The 21839-nt window shown below is 40.3% G+C and overlaps 2 protein-coding genes across 5 annotated transcripts; one reads left to right on the top strand and one right to left on the bottom strand.

Moving 5' to 3' along the window:
- Positions 1–3329: 3329 nt before the first annotated feature.
- Positions 3330–19753, bottom strand: DUS2 (dihydrouridine synthase 2). 4 transcript variants are annotated; one of them, XM_068202759.1, is made up of 16 exons: positions 19637–19753; positions 18501–18640; positions 17541–17586; positions 16762–16853; positions 15867–15910; positions 15131–15195; positions 14003–14046; positions 13338–13403; positions 11631–11701; positions 11141–11227; positions 10867–11035; positions 9778–9899; positions 6984–7127; positions 5735–5822; positions 5030–5103; positions 3330–3835 (listed from the first exon to the last, which is right to left on the bottom strand). In XM_068202759.1, exons 2-16 carry the CDS (start codon positions 18621–18623, stop codon positions 3598–3600), a joined length of 1473 nt encoding a protein of 490 aa, XP_068058860.1. In that variant the 5' UTR covers positions 18624–18640; positions 19637–19753; the 3' UTR covers positions 3330–3597. The 4 variants fall into 4 exon arrangements, with proteins under 4 accessions (XP_068058860.1, XP_068058857.1, XP_068058858.1 ...); XM_068202756.1 differs by lacking the exon at positions 19637–19753 and adding an exon at positions 18965–19090; XM_068202758.1 differs by lacking the exons at positions 3330–3835; positions 19637–19753 and adding exons at positions 4705–4950; positions 18965–19090.
- On the top strand, positions 19045–21357 carry DDX28 (DEAD-box helicase 28). Its single transcript, XM_068202755.1, has one exon. The coding sequence runs from the start codon at positions 19070–19072 to the stop codon at positions 20702–20704; it is 1635 nt and encodes a 544-aa protein (XP_068058856.1). The 5' UTR covers positions 19045–19069; the 3' UTR covers positions 20705–21357.
- Positions 21358–21839: the final 482 nt, after the last annotated feature.

The following is a 21839-nucleotide window of genomic DNA, read 5'->3' as shown; positions in this document are numbered from 1 at the left end:
GACAAAAACCCCTCCAGTTGCTTCACAGAGTTCCACAGGATTAATAGTGAAACATTTTCACTGAGCAAATACTTAAAATAGAACACAGCTTTCATCAGTATTGACCAAGTATCATATTCATACTACATTAAAATTAAAAAAAAAAAAGTTTCTGAAAAGTGAAGCTAAATATCCTCCAACCCAGCTGTGGTCTCAGTTGCCACCCTATGCAAGAATGCTGAAGTGCAATGGCTGGATTGGTAAATACTGCAGAAGACAGCGTATTTTTGTGACAACAGTAAAAAAACCTGCCACCTTCTGTTTCTGGAAGGTACAGCAGGGAAGAGCAGCACGGCAGAAACTCACACAGATGTGAATGTAACGATTCCTAGGAGAAAGCACTGATCCCTGGAGTAATTACTTTCCCAGCAGCGCTGAGAAGGGAACACACGTGATAAATACAGTTATCCTAGCGGTAGAAGTGGTTAGGATGAATTGAATGATCAAAGTCGGCACACATTAGTTGTAACAGAGTTACAAAGAATGAAAGTATGTAACAGAAAGTCATTAAATCACAACATTCTGGCAAGCACATACATATATATATATATACAAGTGCAACATTTCTTTGGTTCTTCCTGAAACTGATCAAAGGTGTCAAATGTTACACTTTCTAACCATTTGCCAGAATTACGGTCCTTCTATATTTAGCATTAAAAGCTCATTCCAACAGAGTGACTCCTCACTCTCATTTTCACAGGCTGTTTGGCCTGTCCATAGCTACAGCACAGACAACCCATTACCGTATACAACCACTGCAGAGAGCTAAGAGGACTAAGTGAAACATTGGCAACCATGCAATAATTTCAGGAAGGATTTGAAAACATGAAGGTTATTAGAAATAGAAACACCCTCCCAACACCCCCCCCCCCCCCCCCCCATTTACCATCTATTTGATTGAATAAACACACTTTGTGCAGGCTAGTGTTAACACAGAATTTGTTTCACTCATGGAAAACGATGCAGTCAGTTTTATCCAACTCTCTCCATCAAGCAAGCCAAGGCACGTATTCTGTAACATGAGTAGTAAAGCCCCTCCAGGCTGCTATTCATGCAACCTGTGTTAAGGTATCTATCTTCAACTACAGTTACATGTGAATATTTGACAGCAGAAATCCTGCAGAAATCTGCTCAACTGAACCCAAGATTTGCACCTTTTCAAGCAGCACAGGAACACCAACCTCTCACCACATACCTGAGCAGGGAGTCACTGGCTGGAAGGAAGCCTGCACAGGCTGTACCTCACTAAGGAGGCAGGAGGATGCACATTCACATCATATGACAAAATACCAGAAATAAAACCCCTCCAAGGTACAAATAGTGTTATGAAGGCCTTGGCTTCTAAATTGAATGATCCTATCTCACTTCTGTTAGAAGTTCAAGTCAGCAGTGACACACTTTCTCCTGAGTAATTTTTTGGGGTTTTTTCTGGGTCAAAAGAGAAATAACATCTTTCTCATAACCGACTTATGTAAAAATTCATCCCAATCCACCAGAACTTCCACTGATCCACAGTAACTGCTGCCATACAAGTCCACCCTGTACTTAGGCACTACCACCTGTGTTACCCAAAGATTCAGTTTTCCATTTAGACAGACAATGATTACGAGACTACGCCAGATCATTCTGTGTGGCAGGACAAGAGGCAATGGGCACAAATTGAAACACAGGTTATTCCATGTAGAAGAAGGAAAAAAACCCCACTTTTGCTTACCTTAAGGGTGCTCAAACACCGGAATGGATTGCCAAGAAAGGCTGTGGAGTGTCAGTCCTTGAAGATGTGCAAAACCCAGTTAGACACGGTCCTGGGAAACCTGCCCTAGTTCACCCTGCTTTGAGCACAGGGTTTGGACCACACAATCTCCAGAGGTCCTTTCCACACTCAAACATTCCATGCTTCTATTACATTAGACCCTGCAAATCACACTGGTAGCAGGACCTAAAAATTACTTTTTCTTTATTATTGTGGCTTCAAATAGTTCTGACCAAAGTAAGATGTCCAGATAGAACTTATAAAAGGAAAAGAGCTACTTCTTAAATTTCTGATTAATACTGCAATTTTTTTTAGTGCTTCAGAGTAAAATTGTAGCACTAAAATGATATCAAATGTAAACACATTAAAGTGCATTTACTACAATGTACAAATTGAACAAGAAAAACCTCCTTCTTCCTAGACTGTATAGATTTACTGTAAATTACTCTAGACAGCAGACATTTTAACTTCACAACCCTGAATATTATCTGATGAGATATTGTTCTTCCTTTTTGAAAGAATGGTTTAATGTGGCACTATCACTTGAGGAAAAGGATCAAATTTTTAAATAGAAAGATTCTTTATAAATTACAACCAAATTAATTATATCTTGTACGTTCTTTTTACAAAGTACTTTAGAGATCATGGCATGATACAACCCCATCATTTTGTTTTCAGACCAGAGCTGATAAGATCCCTCACACTGTTGAGGGAAACTAAGCCACTGTTTCAATCAATTATTAATAACAGAAATCTCTGAATTCTTTTGGCTCTCTTTTGAGGATTCAGAACTCTAATTTGAATCAGACAAGCTCAGCTGAGTTGCCATGAATTAGACAGGGTCTGTATCCTCTCCTGGCATACAGCATTTATTTACAGTTTACTTTAATAGGAAGTTGTGATGATGGAAAACAAAGAAGAGAACATGGGCCTTTGATCAAGACCCCTGTATCACCAACTGCTGAGTACCGAGACAAACAAGGTCACATTTCAAGAACATACAAGGCCTTATTTGGATGGCCATTACTGCAAGTAATCTACTTGTAGACATTTACGAGGACTTTCAAGTTCAAAAGACAAAAACTCAAAGGATCTTCATTCAACAAATTCAGTGCTACCAGGCTTGGCTCCAGTTCCTTACTGAAAAGACACAATTGTTAACACCTATGACCAGAAAAGGACAGTTAATTCTACTGTCATATTTCTGAAGGTAAAAAACGTAGTAGAAGTTATCACAGAAGAATATTATTTTAATGCTTGTCTTATAATTTTTAAGTCCTTATTTCTGAAAAAACCTTTTTCTTGATACACGAGCGGCATAAACTAAGCTTGCAAAACATGCATAAAACTCAGTTGACAAAACCATGTCTACTTTGCTATTAATTATTTTCCTACATTGATTTTTCTGATTAACTACACAGTTCCAATACACAGTTCCATTCCTCTGTTTGTGGATGATGTATTAATACATCTCTTACCAGTACACTGTAGACTTATTAAAAATTAAAAAAACAAGTAATGAAACCAATGACAAAAGTGCTTTGAAAATACCTGGTGTTTTAAAAAAGTTTATTATTGGGATTACCTTTTCCATGTTTTTTAAAATCAAGTTCCTAATTATCATCTCAAAGGCACCATAGGGACAGTGAATGGTGAGCAGTAAACATCTCAGTGGCGTTTTTCACAACTGGGAAATTTATCTGTCTCTGAGAGAATCCAAATGAAATGTGAACAGCAAGATATACAAACAGGAGCTTATTTGTAGCTGTATAGGCATGAAACCTCTAATTTCCATTAATTCCATGCTATCGTGGCATCTTTGGCTCATTCACGTTAGAAGTTTCTTCAATAAAATTGGCTTTTTTATGGGAAGGCTCAGCAAGGTCCTCTCCATGGTCTTTGCTAACCAAGCGCTCCTGGTCCCCCCTCTTGCGTTTGTTCATCAGGTGATTTTCTGCCTCACAGAGATTTCCCTCTTGGACACCCAATGTTCTGAGACAGACAATAGCTGCAGCCTGTTCTGCCAGTTTCTTGGACTTGTCCCTGAAGAGCAAGCACACAGAGCACATGTAAAAGTAGAAACTGAGGTCTCTACACTGCCAAGAGACAATTTCCTGTCTCTGATGCAACATCATGAAACAAACAGCACTTGTAGTCATCTCACAGCAGAGGAACAAAACAGGTCAGTTCCAGAAATTATTTCAATCTTGCTAGGTGTCAAGCGTTGATGCATCACTCCTGATGCAATACTCCTAGAAAATCTGTCTCTATCAGGTCTTGTCTCTTGAACACTCTCCATTTCGAAGGTACACAGCCAATGCGTGTTTGGCCCACACAATCCTCAGGAAGGTAACTTTTACAAATCTGATCACTAAACAAAACTGAGTTATGAAGGATCACTTTTATTGAAAGAGGCTCAGGCGTAAGTACATCTCTGACAGATGTACAAGTTCATCGATGCTGACAAAAGCAGGAACTGTTTCATAATAATAAAAATTGTAATTTCTGAGAAATACTGCCCATCACACATTTGTGGAAGTCAGTATTTGAAAACATTTTCCACTCAAAATTTCATATCAGCTGAGCATAACTTCCTGAAGTCTCTGAACAGGAAGGCTGCAAAGCAGTTGTGTGCACTTGTCCTGTTTAAAATGTTCAGTGCTGAGCTCTAGCTTTGCAGTTAAATGAAGATCACCTTAGGTGCAAATGCTTCAAATCAGCTCCAGTATTAATAGATGATTGTATAAAATACCATCATGAAACTTCAGAGCAGCTCTGGATGTAGCTGCTAATTAACTGTGATATCCAAGAATTCAGTGCACCATCCTCTGCTTCACTGAATATAGACACTTAGTCCTGACTTCTTATTGGGAATGGATCTGCTGCAGTGGCTGAAGATATTGCAATCTCCTCCCTTAGCTTCTTTCTGAACTCATCACATACAGAATGGAACTGGGTCACCTATTTGCTCCCCTTCCAATACAAGTTGTGGACTAAAACAAAGTGAATTAAAATCTGTAACTGTTTACTTGATTATGCCAGTGCTTACTTCCTCTTGTAGCATTCAATTCTCAGAAGTTTTTAATCCTTTCTCCCTCCTAGAAGTAGTTTTAAGAGGTAGCTTTTAGTTGACCTTTATCAAAGCCAACTGGAATAAACTGGAATATCCCTTTAATGGAAGTTTTTAAGCAACATTTCAGAAACAAAAATCCTTCTGAAAAATTAAAGATGGCTTACCACAGAGTTGAACGGTATTTTTGCTCAGCTACTGTCACTACTGAACAGAATAATCTATCCAGTGGTCTTTGAACCTGTAGAAAAAAGAATTAAAAGGGAAGGGGCTGTCAAAAACCAGTCATGTCATTCACAGAAGAAACAACATCATCAACATTCTTTCATAAGTATAAAGGCAAGAATAACAAGTAACATAACTTTAAAATTACTCTAATGCACACCACAAATTTCACCATACATATTCAACATTAAAAATTTAAGAAATTGTCCAAGCTACAAATATTTTTGCTCTACAAAAATAAAAAGTAATCAAATAATGTCCCCATGTAACCAAACAGGTGCTCCTGTCCCATACCATTCCTATCTGTAACAGAGTGCAACAACAGAGAAAACATTCCAAGACTTAATTCTTTACTTCACAGAAGTAGTAAAGTCAGTCATGGGATCCTATATAATGACAGAGAAATTACAGCAACTTCTTTCACAAATGAATCAAAAGCAGACTGGAGGTCTGACTCTGGATTTTTTACTTTCTAATAAAATAAGCTGCTGTTGTCATACCTGTGTGCATTACCATTTCTGCAGCTGCTTTCTGGAAGAGCTACACTGGACTGGGAAGCAGAATTTCTCATTACCTTGAGTTCTAAAATACTTAATTTCATATACAAGGCAGAGGAAGAGGTTTGAAAGGGTTTTTCATTGACTCACAGTTTCATAAACAGGTTGAGGATGCTTTTCTTTCCTACACCATTCCAGAAGATACATTTTTGGAGTGATCTGTGGCGGATATTCTCGCCTAGACAGAAAAATTTGTGGTCAACAACTGTGCACAAAGTTCCATATTAAAAAGACAGTTTCTGCTTATTGTATTACTTCTACCAGTTATTTGAAGTTTAATTTTACAGCTCAAATGATGAAAAAGATGCTTCTTCTTCATTAGATAACTCAAGTAAATAGGTGTGACAAGACATCTAAAATAAAATCTAAAGTTTTCCCAAACATTTGCATCCTGTAGTAATACAGCCAGAGAAGAGATACTCACCAGAAAGGAGATTCTAACTAAATATGTGACACAGAAGAGAGATACAGTTTGGTTCTGCTTATTATAAGCACCAATTAAACATTAGTAGAAAAAAGGAGAAGCTGCTTCTGTTACGAAGCAGTAATCAAATGAAAAAAGGGTAGAAAATGTAGGAATTTATTCAGTTATTGACAAAGAATTACAGACCCTCACATATGGCAGAAAAAAAACATTAAAAAATCTGTATTCAGTTCTCAAGGAGTTGGGTAATATATCCTCTAAATATTAAAGCATTATGACTGCATTTGTGGAGGATTTTACATATCACACTCTTCTTGAGCTGTTTGATAGGCCTATTAGCAAAAACAGCAAACACGAATGTACCATGGAAATAACAGCAATTCTATAGGCTTCAGAGATTATAATTAAAAATTATACAAAATACAATTCAATTCCATTAATTAATTTTTCAAGGAATAGCTTATGAATGGAACACATTTAGATGACAACACACTTCAGATGAGCAAGTTGTCTGTTTAGAAGAGTATTAAGAAGTTTGTTCAGGACTTCTTATAGAAAAATTTTGTTTTAGTCAAGTTTCACTAGAAATAACTGAACTCTAGATCTTTGTAATACACTTTTCTACATAGACATGTTCTTTTAAATTTTTTTTTTCAGAGCACTCAGCACTTTCAACAAGTTAAGTGAAGAATTAAGCAGTCTCAGGAAGCCTGGAACTAAAGAATATCCTACGACATCCAAACGGCACAGGGAAATGGTGATTATGCAATGATGTTCACTTACTGCTTCATAGGAATTCACTCAGTAAGTGCTGTATTGCAAATCATCATTTTCAAAAAACTGTTAAGACACTGTGAACCTGACAGGTATTATTCAGAGATGCAAGATAGTGAAAAACTTGATTTGCATGCTTACTTGTCAAATCTAACAGCCATTTTTATTACATCTGGATCTTCCATTTGGTCATCTTCATCTTGCGTCTTGGTTTCTAAAGATGTTTTTTTTGCTTCAAAAATAGCTGTGGTTTCTTCATAGAAGTCACCCATTTCAAAGGCTTCACTATTCAAACAGAATTCCTTTATATTAGAAATCAGTTTATAAATTTTTGTATCACATTATGACAGAGAAAGAAAATGTAGAAATCAATTGTGTTTACAGTATATGTTAAAAGGACAGAGAATTAAGTGCAAGTGTGGCTGTATTCTGCACATCATTTCTCTTTCAATTCTTACCAGACATTGTTCAGCTACAAGTAGGAAAAGGATGTCCTAATTTCCAGCACTACATATGCAATTTGTAGCCTGGGAGTGAAGGCAGAATCTGTCAGAAATACAGGTCCTGAGATGTTCAAGTTATTAGGTCATTTAATAACTTGCAGTTGGATGAATCAGCAAACAAACATCTCAGAGTGACTCCTGGTTCATCAGCTCCACAAGGGCAATATGAGCAAAAAGTAGGAAAAAGAATCTTCTTCTAATTATAGTGATTAAAAATAATATAAGCAATAAACACTACAGCATCCAAACCCCTCAAAATCTCAGGTTTTCTGTCTTCAGAGTATTATTCACAAGCCCAAATAAAGAGAAGAAGCAACCAGGATTTTAGTCAAAGGCAAAAGCCTCAAACCCTTTTAAATTTCAAATTCATGGCAGGCTGGATCTACTTTAAAAACTGAGACTATTGATTTTCTGCGGATGATAACGGCAATAAAACCTGCAGCATAAAAGAAACTTTAACTTTCTGTTATGAGGGTGCTGGTTGATATGGGGCTGTTCAATTACAAAATGAATTCTGCCCACAAAGCCATCTCCAATGCTCCAAGCAAAAAAGAAATGAAACTGAACAATACTAACTCATGCTTCTAAGGGAAGGCAATTTATTACATACTGCTATGCAAATGCTTTGTGGGAAGAGCAGCAGGCTGTTCTCTTGCATTCAGCACTGAGGTTAAAGCTCAAATGGCTGTAACCCATCTTCACCACGAGGAGACAGCAGAATCATGCTCTATTATTGTCTGAAGATAAACTAGTGCATTTTAAAAAAACTAAATGTTCCTCAGTTATCTAGACATGAAACAGGTAAGAACAGGGGTTAAAAGACCAGGTTTGCTAGCAGAAAGCAGTTTCATAAATTTTCAAATGGCCCTCTCTGTCCCCCTCTCCTGCACACACATTGCTTTAGCCCATTTTGAAGTTGGTATTGCATCACATGTACAGAACCAGTTTGATTTTGGAAGCCTGTGAAGAATTGTTAGGCATAGCACATAAACCCCACAGTTTTACACCAGATCTCTATCCAGTGTTTATCTGTATGAACTGTGACACCTCTAATTACCTGTGTAAAACTGTTACTTTACAGTATTTAGTTTACATGCTATGCATTGCTATTCATGAAGCAGAAAACACCACCACCCTCTGGGCTAAGACTTTATTGAAGTTGCAGAAGATTTGAGTTCCAATCTATACTTTATCTTTTTTCCTAAACTCAAAGTCTATAATCAAAATAGACAGTCTGTTAACATACTAAAGCTTGTTAAACTCTTTAAGTTGCCAAAGTGAAAAGTAACTTGCAAAGTTTAAATATTGTTCATGGATTCCACTGCTCCTTTAAGAACAATGAAGTCTAGCTTCCTTTATATATGCAATAAAAATTCCCTTCATTGTACTGTAATGGTACAATCATGGACAAAATTATTTCTAGAAAGTCAAAATTGGTAAAAGGCAATAAAATGGCAAAAGGATTGCAGACATTTCCATTCATTTTGAACATGAACAGAATGCTGATTAAGGTTTGCTAGAAACATTCCTTTTCAAAATAATTCAAGCTTTCAACATTTCCATCCATTTTCATACACATTAGATATCAAACAATTTCAGAGTGTTCATTTTACAAAAAACAAGGAGACTCCTCCCCTCCCTTTTATCAGAAGAATAATTATAACACACAACATGGATATGACACATGCAAGCTCAGAGCTTTATTTTGTTCAGTTTGAGATGTGTCCAAACCTGAATTCCCCTAATTCTGTGCAAATTCTTTATTCATCTGCCTATTTTATGGTTTCTCTAATAATTTTTATTTTTCATTTCTCTCTCTTCCACTGAGAAATCTCATCCAGTCTGTCTCTGATGTGCAGGATGACAAGATTCTTTAAAGCTACTATATTTCCTCAAAAAGATTGCCATCATTCATTAGGATACTACAGGAATGAAAAGCAGCACAAAAAATTACATTTAAGTACCATACAACCAGATAACCCTGATACATGTTTCTGAGTTTCTAAATATTCATTTAAAAACAATTACGTTATAAATATTCCAGTAACATTAAAAACCTCACATGCAAGTGGGAAAGCTAAGTCAAATAAGTATCATTGGAAGAAGACAAGTTCCACAAAATTTCAGACAAGCTGAAATTTTTCTTTATCACTTTATGCAAATATTGAATAAATGCTTGTTACTCAGTGAAGCACCACTCAAATTAGTGTGCTGAATATAGAGAGTTTTAGGGTTAAAGACTTAACATCTGAGCATGCAGGAAACCTGGAAAAGTTTACTCTGTTATTTCATGTCTCCAATATGGATTTTTTGGGTTATTTTTGGGGTTTTTGAAACTTCTTCTGATGGTGTGAAATGCCAGGCAGTGCTAGATAGAGAAGTGGTGTGCAAGTTTGACAGAGTACAACTCCTTTTCTGCAGTCCATGCTTACCAGATCTCCTGTGTGGACTGTGCAGCGTGCAGCTTCTTACCCTGAGTAGTTTCCAGCTGTTCTCTCAACATCTGACACAAGCAGTATTTAGTGTTGGTGTAGTGATTCTCATACCTCACTGCCTGAAGGAAAGAGACAAAGAATTCAAAAACACACCAAACAAATTTATCTTCTATACTGCACATGGTGTCCTGATGACTTCCACAATCATTTTTGAAAGGCAAACCACAGTGCAGTTTCCCCAGTAACATATTCAACACTACCCATGAATGTGACTATAATCTGATTATTTTGCCATGACTTCACCAACTAAAGTTCAACTGACTCATATACTTCTGAAGAAAGAGTTGACCTGTTTACATCATTGACTAGAAATGCACTGATATTTTAGTAAGTAACTCATTAATAGCAAGCTTAAATTAAGAAAAAAGAATTTGAATTGATGACATGATCAAGGTACAGATTTCTGACTAATTTCCTATTACATCATTAAAATGTTGTCTTTTGAATAATGGATAAAACTTTATATATTATTAGATGACTTAGCTAATGAAGCTACAGTACTACAATAATACAGCATTACTTTATTGGCATATCATTCCCTTTGCTTCCCTACTGCAAATACTTCTTGACAGTATTTGTGAAAAGAACTAATTTCTAAAAGTGAATCTAGGAGCAACTGATTTTTTTTTACTTCTTCACTTTTCTGCTCAATGTTGTAAATTCAATATTGTATACTGTATATAATAATCTGCTCAATTTGTACAACTGTGACTTTGAAAGAGTTGGACTACATATTTTTAGATTTCTTTACATTTTTTGATAGCCTGGTAAGCCTCATAGATGTTCCCAAGAAACTAGGGCTAAAAGGCATGTTTTCTGAATAGAGATTTCTGAACCCTTTTTTTTCTGAACAAAATCAAACAGAGGAAGCAGGGATTGATTTGCAAGGATCATGTAACATGCACTATGTTAAAATATCCCCAGAACCAAGTCTTTGAAATGAAGAGGAGTTAGATACTGCAGTAGGATTTGGATTGACAATTCTAAACAATGTTAATTACAAGTAAGATCTTCATAAAAACATACATATTTGATGTAATCTTGCATGACATCCTTCAAGGGGCAAAAGCCCTCTTTTCTGAAGACAGAGGGGTTCCACATGGCAGCACGAGCAATCATGACTGATGAGGCAGCTGTTGCTTTCTGGAAGGTCTCAATGTCTGCATATTCCTTAATGAAGTCATGAGATCCTCCACTAAAAATTAACAACACTAATATAATTAATCATGGTTCTTTTTCCTGCACTTGGAAATCTTAAGTACAGGCATCTGACCATAATGAGCTAATTAGTCCAACTTACTTTGCTATTACTGGAATGGAGACAGCTTCAGATATGGCCTTGATAACATCACAGTGGACAGGGTGCTGAGGCCTCTCCTCCTTCTTCCTTTCCAACAAACAAACAAACAAAAAAAAAAAAGACAAGGCCAAAGATTTCCTGTGGAATTTATAGATCTCTAACCCACAGCAGACATGACACAAGGATTATTGGGATATACTTGTTTCAGCTTATTTATTTTATATATTTAATTTTTTTAGATATAAAGTATGCAAGATAATTTTAGCTTTATTTGGTCTTTGAGAAAAAATATTTAGGAAAAGAGCAGCAAGCAGTTTAATTGCCTAATACTGACTTGATTTCTTAGAACACAATTCAGTTAACAGCTGAAATCAGAACTACGTATTACAATTAGAGTATAGAGTATACTCATATCAGTCATATCATACTGTGGTACAGTCATCAACAAATTAAAAAAAATCTAAGTCTTTCTTGCCTAAAATCAATTTACCTTCCATGGACTGCAATGGCAGCAATGCCAGTTTTCTCTATTCTCTTCACCAGATTCACAGTATCCTCCACCTGAGGGATAAGACAGTCTGACATGATTTTAATTCAAAGCAAAAGGAATAACTATCATGTGACCATTGTACAAACAAATGCTGGAAGTCTTCTTTTATCAAGAGGAATGTGATTCCTGTCTTTCATCAATAACATAACACGTACAACCATTTAATATATACTTCAATTAAAGAACCACCTGCTATGGCAAAAAAAAAAAAAAAAAAAAAAAAAAGAATCCATTTTCAATGCTTCCATGAACTTACAGATTACAAACTTTCTCAAACCAGGTAACATAATACTCTGTAGCAGGAGAATATTTTCCAAAGGTTTTCAGATTGTCAATTGAAAATGACTGGAACATTTGATTAGCAAGTCCTCTCTGATGACTACTCTGTAAATTGTAATTAAAATGCTTTTCAGTAAGAGGATGCCTTCTGAAATCAACCTACCATGCAATCACACAACTATAAATATTCCTCTCAGACGTGTCTTAAAAATGTTAACCAGCATCTAAAAAATTCTAAGGATATTCATACATGCCCAGTAAATCAAAAGGCCCAGTATGTCTTCAAAGAGGTAAAATGCTTTTAAAAAGCAGAAATAAAATTGACACACTGCTGCACTAGCTGTCTTATGCATCTTTAGGGAAAGGGAGAATGAAAAAAAGGCAAATTTTCCTTTCAAAAGCTGGAGGAATATCTGTGGCTCATCCCAAACATACCAGATTCAGTCTGAAAACTGCAACAGGTCCCAGCTGGCAGGGATGCAGAGACAGAAGCTCACCTGCTGTTCTGATTGATGACATTATGCAACAAAAGCTTGAAACAAAAAGGAAGAGGCTCTAGGATAAAGGTGCCAGGTCTCTAATTTAATACTTCAGAACCAAAATGATCTTAGACTGGGTTACTGATTCTTTTCACACAAGCTTCATTTGTTTATCCCAAAAAATAAATGACTTCTGAACAAAGCTGGCTCAGGTACAGTTCACCCATCTACTGAAATATCTGTTTAGGTCATATGCAATCAAAGTATCTAGGAAGTAATTAAATACCCAATTGCTAAATAATCAGTCTTTAAAAGAGAAGGCACATAATCTCTTGGAGGTTTAAAAATATGTAGAGAAGTCATGTGAAAAAAAAAAAAAAAAGAAAAAAAAAAAGCAGTAAGGAAGCAAAGAACTTCCCTGTAAGTTACAGGGAAAAAGACCCTGTAACTGCATTGGCTGTTCTAACTGCATGAACAGGAAAACAGTATGGAAGACAAATTAGTCTGAAAGAACAGAAAACAATCATGTATTGGCTACCCCATGTGAAAAACAGGAACTAACAGCATCTACTGGCTGCTCAAGGGGCGCTGCCCTACACCCTTTTGTACATCCATGATATAAAAAATGACCCCATTGAGAAATTCAGAGGATAAAAGCCTCTGTGCCCTTGCCTATCACAGAAACTGACAAGCCCACAATCACAGTCTCTGTGCACCTGCAGGTCAGATTTAGGCTGGGACCGCATCCCAAACCAAAATTCTAAGTTGCAAGTGCTATTTCACAGCAACAGGAGTACAGTGAAACATACTAGAACAACATATATTCTAACTGATAGTAAATCAGAGCAATAACAGCTGAACACTTCAGCACAACAATTTATGCGCTTACTGAGGGTAAAATGCGGATTTTGCAGGTTACTGGTTTACAAATTCCTTTAACAAGAGTGGTCAATATCTGAAAAAAAAAAAAAGACAAAAATCTGATCACAACAGTGGCTTTACTAAAACTTTCCTCCTTTCTCTCTTGAAAATAAATTAGAATAATGTAACACTGTTTACTACTCCTCTATAAAGAATCTTACATGCTAGACAGATATATACAATCTGTAACTGAATATACAATTTTATCCAATAGATACACAAGCCTACTTCTAGTCTAAGACACTTTTACTGCCACTTATTTGTTGATTTGAACTTGATTTTTAGAGAGAAATTAACTGCTGCTGGAGTTTCAACACTGCTTCTAACATGGCATGACCAGTGAACTCTGATTTCAAATTACACGCATAGACACGTAAAACTCACAAATACTGCACCACACTGAAAGTTTTTAAACTGAAAAAAACCCCCAAAGTAACAGTTTTATAGTCCAGATAATGGCAAGGAGAACCAAATCAGGAATATTTCTCTATAACCTTAACTCCACTGTCCTAAACTGAGTAGTCCACTCAACTGATCATAAATTTGTTGTCTGTGTAACTCATTCCTGCTGCCAGTAGAGCACAGTGCACAGTTCTTCCCAAGGCAGCTCCAACCCCACCAGGTGATACTTACAGACTCTATTTTGTCAGGATCAGACAGCAGCGCTGCTCCCATACCTCCCTGGCAAAACAGACAGAAGCTGTTACCCACTAGGCAAACACATTTTTCAACTCAATTGTTTTGCCTAATAGCAGACCACAACAAAAGCACAATGTTATATTAAGGAAAAACTGGCAAAATTTAAAATACAGGAGCATTACTGAACACCTTGGTGCTACATCTCTTAGACCTGCATCAGAATAATTAAGCAGTAATTCAGGGCATCAACTTGCTTTCATCACTTTATGGAGCAGACAGGATTTCAGAAATTTATTTTTAGCAAATATAATCATCCATTTTTCTATTTTTCATCCATAATTATGAACAATTTAATATTTTAGCGGTTCTTCCCACACCATTTCATCTGCATAAATAGATGCAGAGTCCAACAACTTTTTTGTACAAATATTTTTGACCCAGAACTATTGTTGGAGAATAAGCATTGACCAGCAGTTGTACTCCTGATCTTTCACCCTAGTACAAGATGGATATTTTGATGCTTTGTTCTTAATTATGGTTCTGTGGAGCATTTGAAATCAAAAAGGAGTTCCAAGGTTCAATTTATTGATCCTTTATCTCCACACCAAGTGGCTTAACAGTCCTAACAACCAGTTTGAATGCTCTGTTCTAGTCACATATACAGGACTAATTTAGAACTGCATATGCTGTATTACAAAACAAACAAACCAGGTTTTAAGTGATCCATTGTCCTCCCACTTAAAACTGACAAATAATTGAATTCAGCATTACTAAGATGTGACTGTTTTTTGCCATCTATTTGATCAGATGAAAAATTGTGATTGCAGGCTAGGCAGAACTTAATTCACTCAACCAACAAATTAAGGACTTCAGAAGAATATTAAAAAGCCCTAAACACCTCATTTTATCTAGCCTTTAAGAATTTCATTTACTAACAGCCTATTTTATTTTACTATATTAGGGCCACGACAACTTCTAGAGTGTTTTGTTTGCTACAAACAATTAAATTTAATTTTTCTCTTCATCAAAATTTTACTGCTTGAATTTGAAAACCAGACCATGTATTCCACACTCCATACCTCCAAGACAAAAAAGGCTCATTTAAGAGTAATCAAAATCCACTTGCCTTAGTAGAATATTCTTTTGGGCATCCCATGTTGATATCAATACCAGCCACATCACTCTCTCTGAAAGAGAAGGAAAAGTTAATATTTTTTTAGCAAACTATTAGAACAAGAAACATATCTTTCTGGGTAATTTGTTCCATCATCACTGAGGCTTAAATGAGAACTTAAAGTAAATTTGAACTTCTGAATTTTTAGCTTCTCCCTTATTTAAGTTAAATATATAAATCTTAATGATGGTCTGAAGATCAGATTGTTCAAAGGTTTCAATAACCAGTGCTGTGCAGAAGCTACAAATACTCATCTTAAATACTTTCTGTATACTTAATCCTATATAACGTATAATCCTATATAAATTCATCACTACAGAAGTCCTATTGAAACTTCCATCTATTTAAATGGAGGTTTAAAACCACCTTTCTAAGAGCCACTTTTCGTTTCTGCACAATACATTACTGGAGGCTTTAAACCACAAACAGTAAGGGACATTTTCAGATATATTGATCTTGCAGCTGTGCAATGCCCAGGGAAATTCATACTGGAGAGATCAAGGACACACTTGCACTAGCAAGAAGCCATCTCAGCACAGAATTTATGCAGCTGAATTTTTCCTGGTTCTATCAAGAGCTACCTTGATGCTCTCAAGCATAAAAAACTCCCTTCTACAATAATTCCTCTGTACAAAAAATCCCAGACAAACCCATGGTGGGAAGGGGTGAGAGAAGATGACTTACACAAGCTTAGCTACTGCCAGGGCTCTTTCAGCATCTGCTGAACCCTGTTGGTAAAAGAAGAGGGTTTGTAATTACAAAATATCATCAAATTACCAAAACCCAAGGTGCTTACTTGCACATGTGTACAACCATATTTGTTCTGAACATTTAGTACAGAGACCCACTCAGAGGCACACCAGATACTGAAAACATTTACCTATAGCACATAATGGAGTCAGCCACTGGATGATAAAAGGTGATACAAAAAAGGATCCAAAGAGGTCTGTCTGCCCTCTTCACCTACAGCAATATCAAATGTTCTGAGCCCCTCAGCAACAGATATATATTTTAATGTTCTTAAGAAGCTCCACTAATAACATTTCTACAGACTCTACAAGCAACTTATTTCAGGGTCACATTGCCACTGAAAAAGGTCTTTTCAGTGTCTAATGCAGTCCACTCATGCTTCCCCCTCCCTCCAAGCCCATCATCTCTTGTCCTACACAGAGCAGTCTCTTAAGAGCAAATTACTGTCTTTTTCTCTTCAGCAGGGAGAATCTTTGATTCATTTGTGCAATTCCAATGCACACATTATCTATACTAAACAATGCTGCTTCTTTCAGTCTTTCCAGTGAGACTGTTTACAGGACAGTGCAAAACTTCAGTGTGTGATCAGACATCAGCACAATTTATTTTCCACATCCATAAGTTCAGACATTTATGTAAGATACCTCTTACAAAACCAAGCTGCTAGAGACCACAGAGGTTATCTTAATCACCTTTTCTGAAAAGAGCTCTAAGGAGAGCTTACAATGTAGAATCTTTATTTGTACCAACAGCTCAGAAATACTGCAACACCTTTGGTGTGAAACCACCGCATTTAGCTATGTTCTCAGAAGAGTATCTGGTATCTTACCATTTGGAAGACAACACGTTCTCGCTCCCTTTCACAAGTTCTGAAAACAACTCTGTCGTTAGGTGCAACAAAGTCCACTGTTTCAAGTACTTCTGTATGAAATGAGAAACAGACAAAAATTCTGTACAAATGTAAAAATGTTTAAAAAGCCATATGACCACGTCATAAATGAAATGCCATCAAAGTAATTTGATGTTCTTTGAAAAATATCAAAGCCCAATGATGACTCAGCCAGAATGAATAGTACTATTTTTGGGAAGGGGCAGGAGGAGAGAGGAGATTTGTAGTGAACTTCTGTTTCCCAGCAGGGACACTGCAAACAACTGTTTCTATGCCACTAAACAGGGCCAGGTCTCAAAGATACCTTTTTAAGAGCTTGCAGTGACAATCATGTTATTGCAAGTCCAGCCCATGGACTTCAAGTTAATAAATGAATGATAAACAGCGAGGTCTCGTGTGTGTTGCTTCCTTATTGCAGTAGACTAAAAGGTGTGTATATTATCATGTCACAAACAGCTAACATTTAAAAAGACACATGATTGGAAACTGTCTCTACTGCAGTCCAAACAAACTGAAAGTTTGAAACTATAGAGCAGCAGACAAGTCTAATGTAGCACTTCAGAAGCTTACTGTAAGCTCCTAGACACAATTCAGTGAGATTGTATGTACTGATACATCCCTATAATCACTAGAAAGATGCTTCAGAGAAATAATTACCCTTTCTCTTAACTAGAAAAGTGACTTCTTCCAGGCATTATCAAAAGAAATGCCATACTTACCATTTATAACTCTCTTACACTGCAGCATCTTTATGTCAATCAGCTCCTGAGTAGAAAGAATAAAAAATTCTTCAATTCAGTGAGTTGAATTGTTTCAACCAATCAGCTCTTAACAGTTGCCCATTTTATTAAGTAATTATCTAGAGAGACCAACTTCTCTGAGCAACCTGTCTCAGTACCTCAGCACACTCTTAAAGAGTTAAAGAACTTCTTACTAGCATCTAATCTAAAGCTCGCCTCTCTTCAGTTTAAAACAGCTCCCCCTGTCCTATCACTATCTGTCCTTGTAAAATGTTCCTCTCCCTCTTTTTAAAAAGCCCCCTTTAAGTACTGGAAGGGCTCCATGAAGTCTTCTTAGAGCCTTCTCTTCTCCAGAGAGAACAATCCCAACTCTCTCAGCCTGTGTTTGTAGGAGAGATGCTCCAGCACTCTGATCAACACTGTGGCCTCCATGGATCCTCTGGAACAGGTCCACATAGCTCTTGTGCTGAGGACCCCACACCTCAATTTCAGGCAGCTTAAAAAAAAAGTGTTTGAGAAACAAGGAGAGCAATGCTATGAATGAAATACATGGAGGCACAGCAGAACTAACCAGATGAGACATGAAGTCAGTCTTTGAAGTTCCTTCAAAGTTCTGACTCTACTGAAACAAAATACAAAAACACCCCAACAACAACAAAACCTACCCCCCCAAATGCAAATAAAAGTACAACTTGAGGAAATTGTTATGCTGTTTGGTCTAAATTACTTGAAGTTACTGAACAGCCTCAAAATATGGATTTGCCATAACTTGGGAATGGCTCAGAGAAACGCCTCAAGACCTAGAGATTCTTCTTTCCTCGTTTTTAATGGAAAACTATGTGTAAAAAGAACAAGTCATACAATGAAACAAGTCCATTTGTACTTTCCTTAATAATAACGTTATCAGATAAAACCGCCTCATCTGCTCCTTCTCCATACCTCACAGTACACGATATCGGCACCATAGTCCAGAGCCAGCAGACGCATTGGCAGCGTCCCCACTCGCACCATTGGAGCCAGGATCTTCTTTCCTCTAAAGCACAGCGGGGTGTTCACCGTCATTCCTGTTGCCGTATCACCTGAAACAGAGAGCCGAGGGGGGCTGCCACGGACTGTCAATTCCCACCCGCAAACACAGGCGTGTCCTTTGCTGGGAAGAGGCGGCGGGTGCCCCGCCAGGTGTGACAGGGCTCGCCGGGCAGCGGGGACCGGGCTCACCCAGCGTGAGGGCGCCGGGGGATGCTCCCCGCCACACGGGCTCCTTCCCGGGCGAGGCGCCCCGCGCCGCCCCTGCCAGGGCCCCTCAGGGCCGCGGCTGCTCCCGCGGTGGCGGCGCGGGGAAGGCTCTCAGCCGGCAGCGGAGAAAGGCGAGAGAAGGGAGCGGCACCCCCCGCCGCACTCACCCTCCTCGCGTGGCTCTGCCGCGGCTCCGCGGGGCGGGGACAACCGGGGCCAGCGCCTCTTTCAGGCGTCATCGGCCAGCGCCGCCGCCGCACGTGGGGGCCGCGATGGCGCTGGGCCGGGCCGGGCCGGTGCTCGCCCTCCCGCTGCTGCTGCCGCGGCGGCCGGCGGGCAGCGGGGCGGCGGCGGCGGCGGCGGGGAGCCCGCAGCCCCCCGGGGCCGTGGTGCGCGTCCCCTGGGCCCTGCGGCAGCGCCTGCAGCGGGGCGCGCAGCGCCGGCGGCGCGAGCAGGGGGAGGCGGCGGCGCCGCGTTCCGGGAAGCTGCTGCTGCGGAGCCGGCGGCCGGAGCTGAGCCAGCCCCGCTGGCAGACGGTGGGGCGCTGGGAGCAGCCGCCGCTGGTGTCGGCGGGCTGGAAGCACCGGAAGGCGTACGGGGATTACTTCCAGCTGGAGCCCTCGCAGGAGGCGGCTCCCGCCTTGCAGGCGCCGCCGGCGGAGGCGGGACAGGGCCCGACCTTCGCCGAGCTGGGGCTGCAGCCGGTGCTGCTGGCCGGCCTGGAGCGGCTCTCCATCGGCCGGCCCACGGCCGTGCAGCGCCTCGCCATCCCCGCACTGCGCCGCGGCCGCAGCGCGCTGTGCGCCGCCGAGACGGGCAGCGGGAAGACTCTGGCGTACCTGCTGCCGCTGCTGGAGCGCCTGCTCGGCCGCCCCGAGGCGCCGGCGCAGGCGGCGGGGCCGGCGGCGCCCCGCGGGCTGGTGGTGCTGCCGTCGCGGGAGCTGGCGGCGCAGGTGGGCGCGGTGGCGGCGGCGCTGTGCGCGCCCGCGGGGCTGGCGGTGCGCGGCCTCACGGGCGGAGGGGCCGCGGGCGGCCTGAGGCGGCAGCTGCGGGCGCCGCCGCCGGGCCCCGCCGTGCTGCTGGGCACCCCCGGCGCGCTGCGGGAGGCGCTGCGGCGGCGCTTCCTGGCCCTGGAGAGGCTGCTCTGGATGGTGCTGGACGAGGCGGACTCGCTGATGGACGAGTCCTTCACGGAGCTGCTGGAGGAGATCATGGCACACGCGCCCCTGGCCGCAGGCGCTCCCGTGCCAGCCGGTCCCGACGAGGAGAGGACGCAGGTGGTGGTGGTCGGAGCCACCTTCCCCGCGGGGCTCAGCGAAACGCTGGCGAAGTTCACTGACGTGGGCCAGTTTGTCACCCTCAGCACCCAGAGCCTGCATCGCCTGCCGCCTCACGTCCAGCAGAAGTTTGTCCGCCTCAAAGGCCGGGACAAGCTGCCCGAACTGCTGCAGCTGCTCAAGGAGCGCCCATCATCTGGAGGGGCTGTTCTCATCTTCTGCAACAGTGCCAGCACCGTCAACTGGCTGGGCTATATCCTGGACGACCACAAAATCAAGCACCTGAGGCTGCAGGGGCAGATGTCGGCAGCTGCTAGAGCCGGCATCTTTGCCTCATTCCAGAAGGGTGACGTGTCTGTCCTTGTCTGCACTGACCTTGCCTCGCGGGGGCTGGACACCAGCAGTGTGCAGCTAGTGGTCAACTATGACTTCCCAGACACCCTGCAGGACTACCTGCACCGTGCCGGGAGAGTCGGCCGGGTTGGGAGCAAGGCACCTGGAGCTGTGGTTAGTTATGTCACCCATCGGTGGGACGTGGACCTGGTACGGAAAATAGAGACTGCAGCCCGGAAAAGGACAGGTCTCCCAGGAATGGACTCTATTAATAAACCTTCACCTAAAGGAGGTTGATTGGGGTTGCGAGGCATTCCCTGGTAGGGGCTTACCTTAAGGCTGCTAAGGCAGGGTGAATGAGCTGCTGTGTGTAAGGCAGATTGAAAGAATAGAGTTGAGTTTCAGAACCAGGTGATCAGGTTAACTTTGTGCACTGTTCTGGAAGCTGCAGTATTCATTTGCACAGCCATCACAACATGTGGCTTTCCCAAAGGAAACTAGTAAGTGAGTAACAGAATGCTTTTGGAGAATATTGAGGAATTACTTCATCAGTTGATTTGGTTTACTTATTTTGAGACATAATTTAAATTCAAATCCAAATGAAAGTATGCTTGTATGATACACAGTTCTATTTCATTACTGCCCATCACCATCAGCTAACATTAGTTATTAAAATTGAAGAATTGCTGCTGTGGCAGGAGAGAAAACATGACCAGTTACAGACACAAGGAACTAAAGGACAAATGATACTTTCTTTTCTTGTGATGTAGCGGTTCATTCAGAGAACTCTAGACTGGATACCTGTAAAGTACAGTGGGAATGAGAAGGCACAATAATGCTTGAGGCTCTTTCAAGGCCTTAATTTGTTATTTTATAGTTACCTTTCACTGAGAAATGGGATCTTGCTCCTTCATGTTATATTAAATAAAAAGTCCTAAAGTGTTTGCTGTGCATTTTTTTCTGCATACTGTGGTGATGTGTACAGTTTCTGAACTGACTGTAAAAAAAACAAAAAACCCCACCCCCAGCACACTGAAAGATGTCTTCTGTGTGTTGACTCACAGGTTCTAGTGACTCTCATGTAACAGAGTGAGTGTAGGATTTCTTTTGAATGTTATGCCTTTGTCCTGTTTTGCTTCAAACCAAGAGAGTTGAAATGAGGCTGAGGTTATTACATATCTCCCTGCTAGTTTGTATGCATGGTAAATAATCACACAAATAAGCATTTTAGCTCTGATTTCTGTTGCAGTGATTTGCCACAACCCTTCCTTTAGTGGCTGTTTTTCCCATGCTCTCCACTTTAGGCTGTGCAATCACTGGGAATGTAGAAATAATCCATTTCTACATTATGGTAAATGAGAAGATCACAGCATTTGATCTAAATTAATTCCTAAGGAGATAATTCACTGGAGCTATTCTCAGTATACTGAGA

This window comes from Anomalospiza imberbis, chromosome 12, assembly GCF_031753505.1.
Source record: "Anomalospiza imberbis isolate Cuckoo-Finch-1a 21T00152 chromosome 12, ASM3175350v1, whole genome shotgun sequence".
NCBI classification, from domain to species: domain Eukaryota; kingdom Metazoa; phylum Chordata; class Aves; order Passeriformes; family Viduidae; genus Anomalospiza; species Anomalospiza imberbis.
This window is presented reverse-complemented; position numbering and strand designations above follow the sequence as displayed.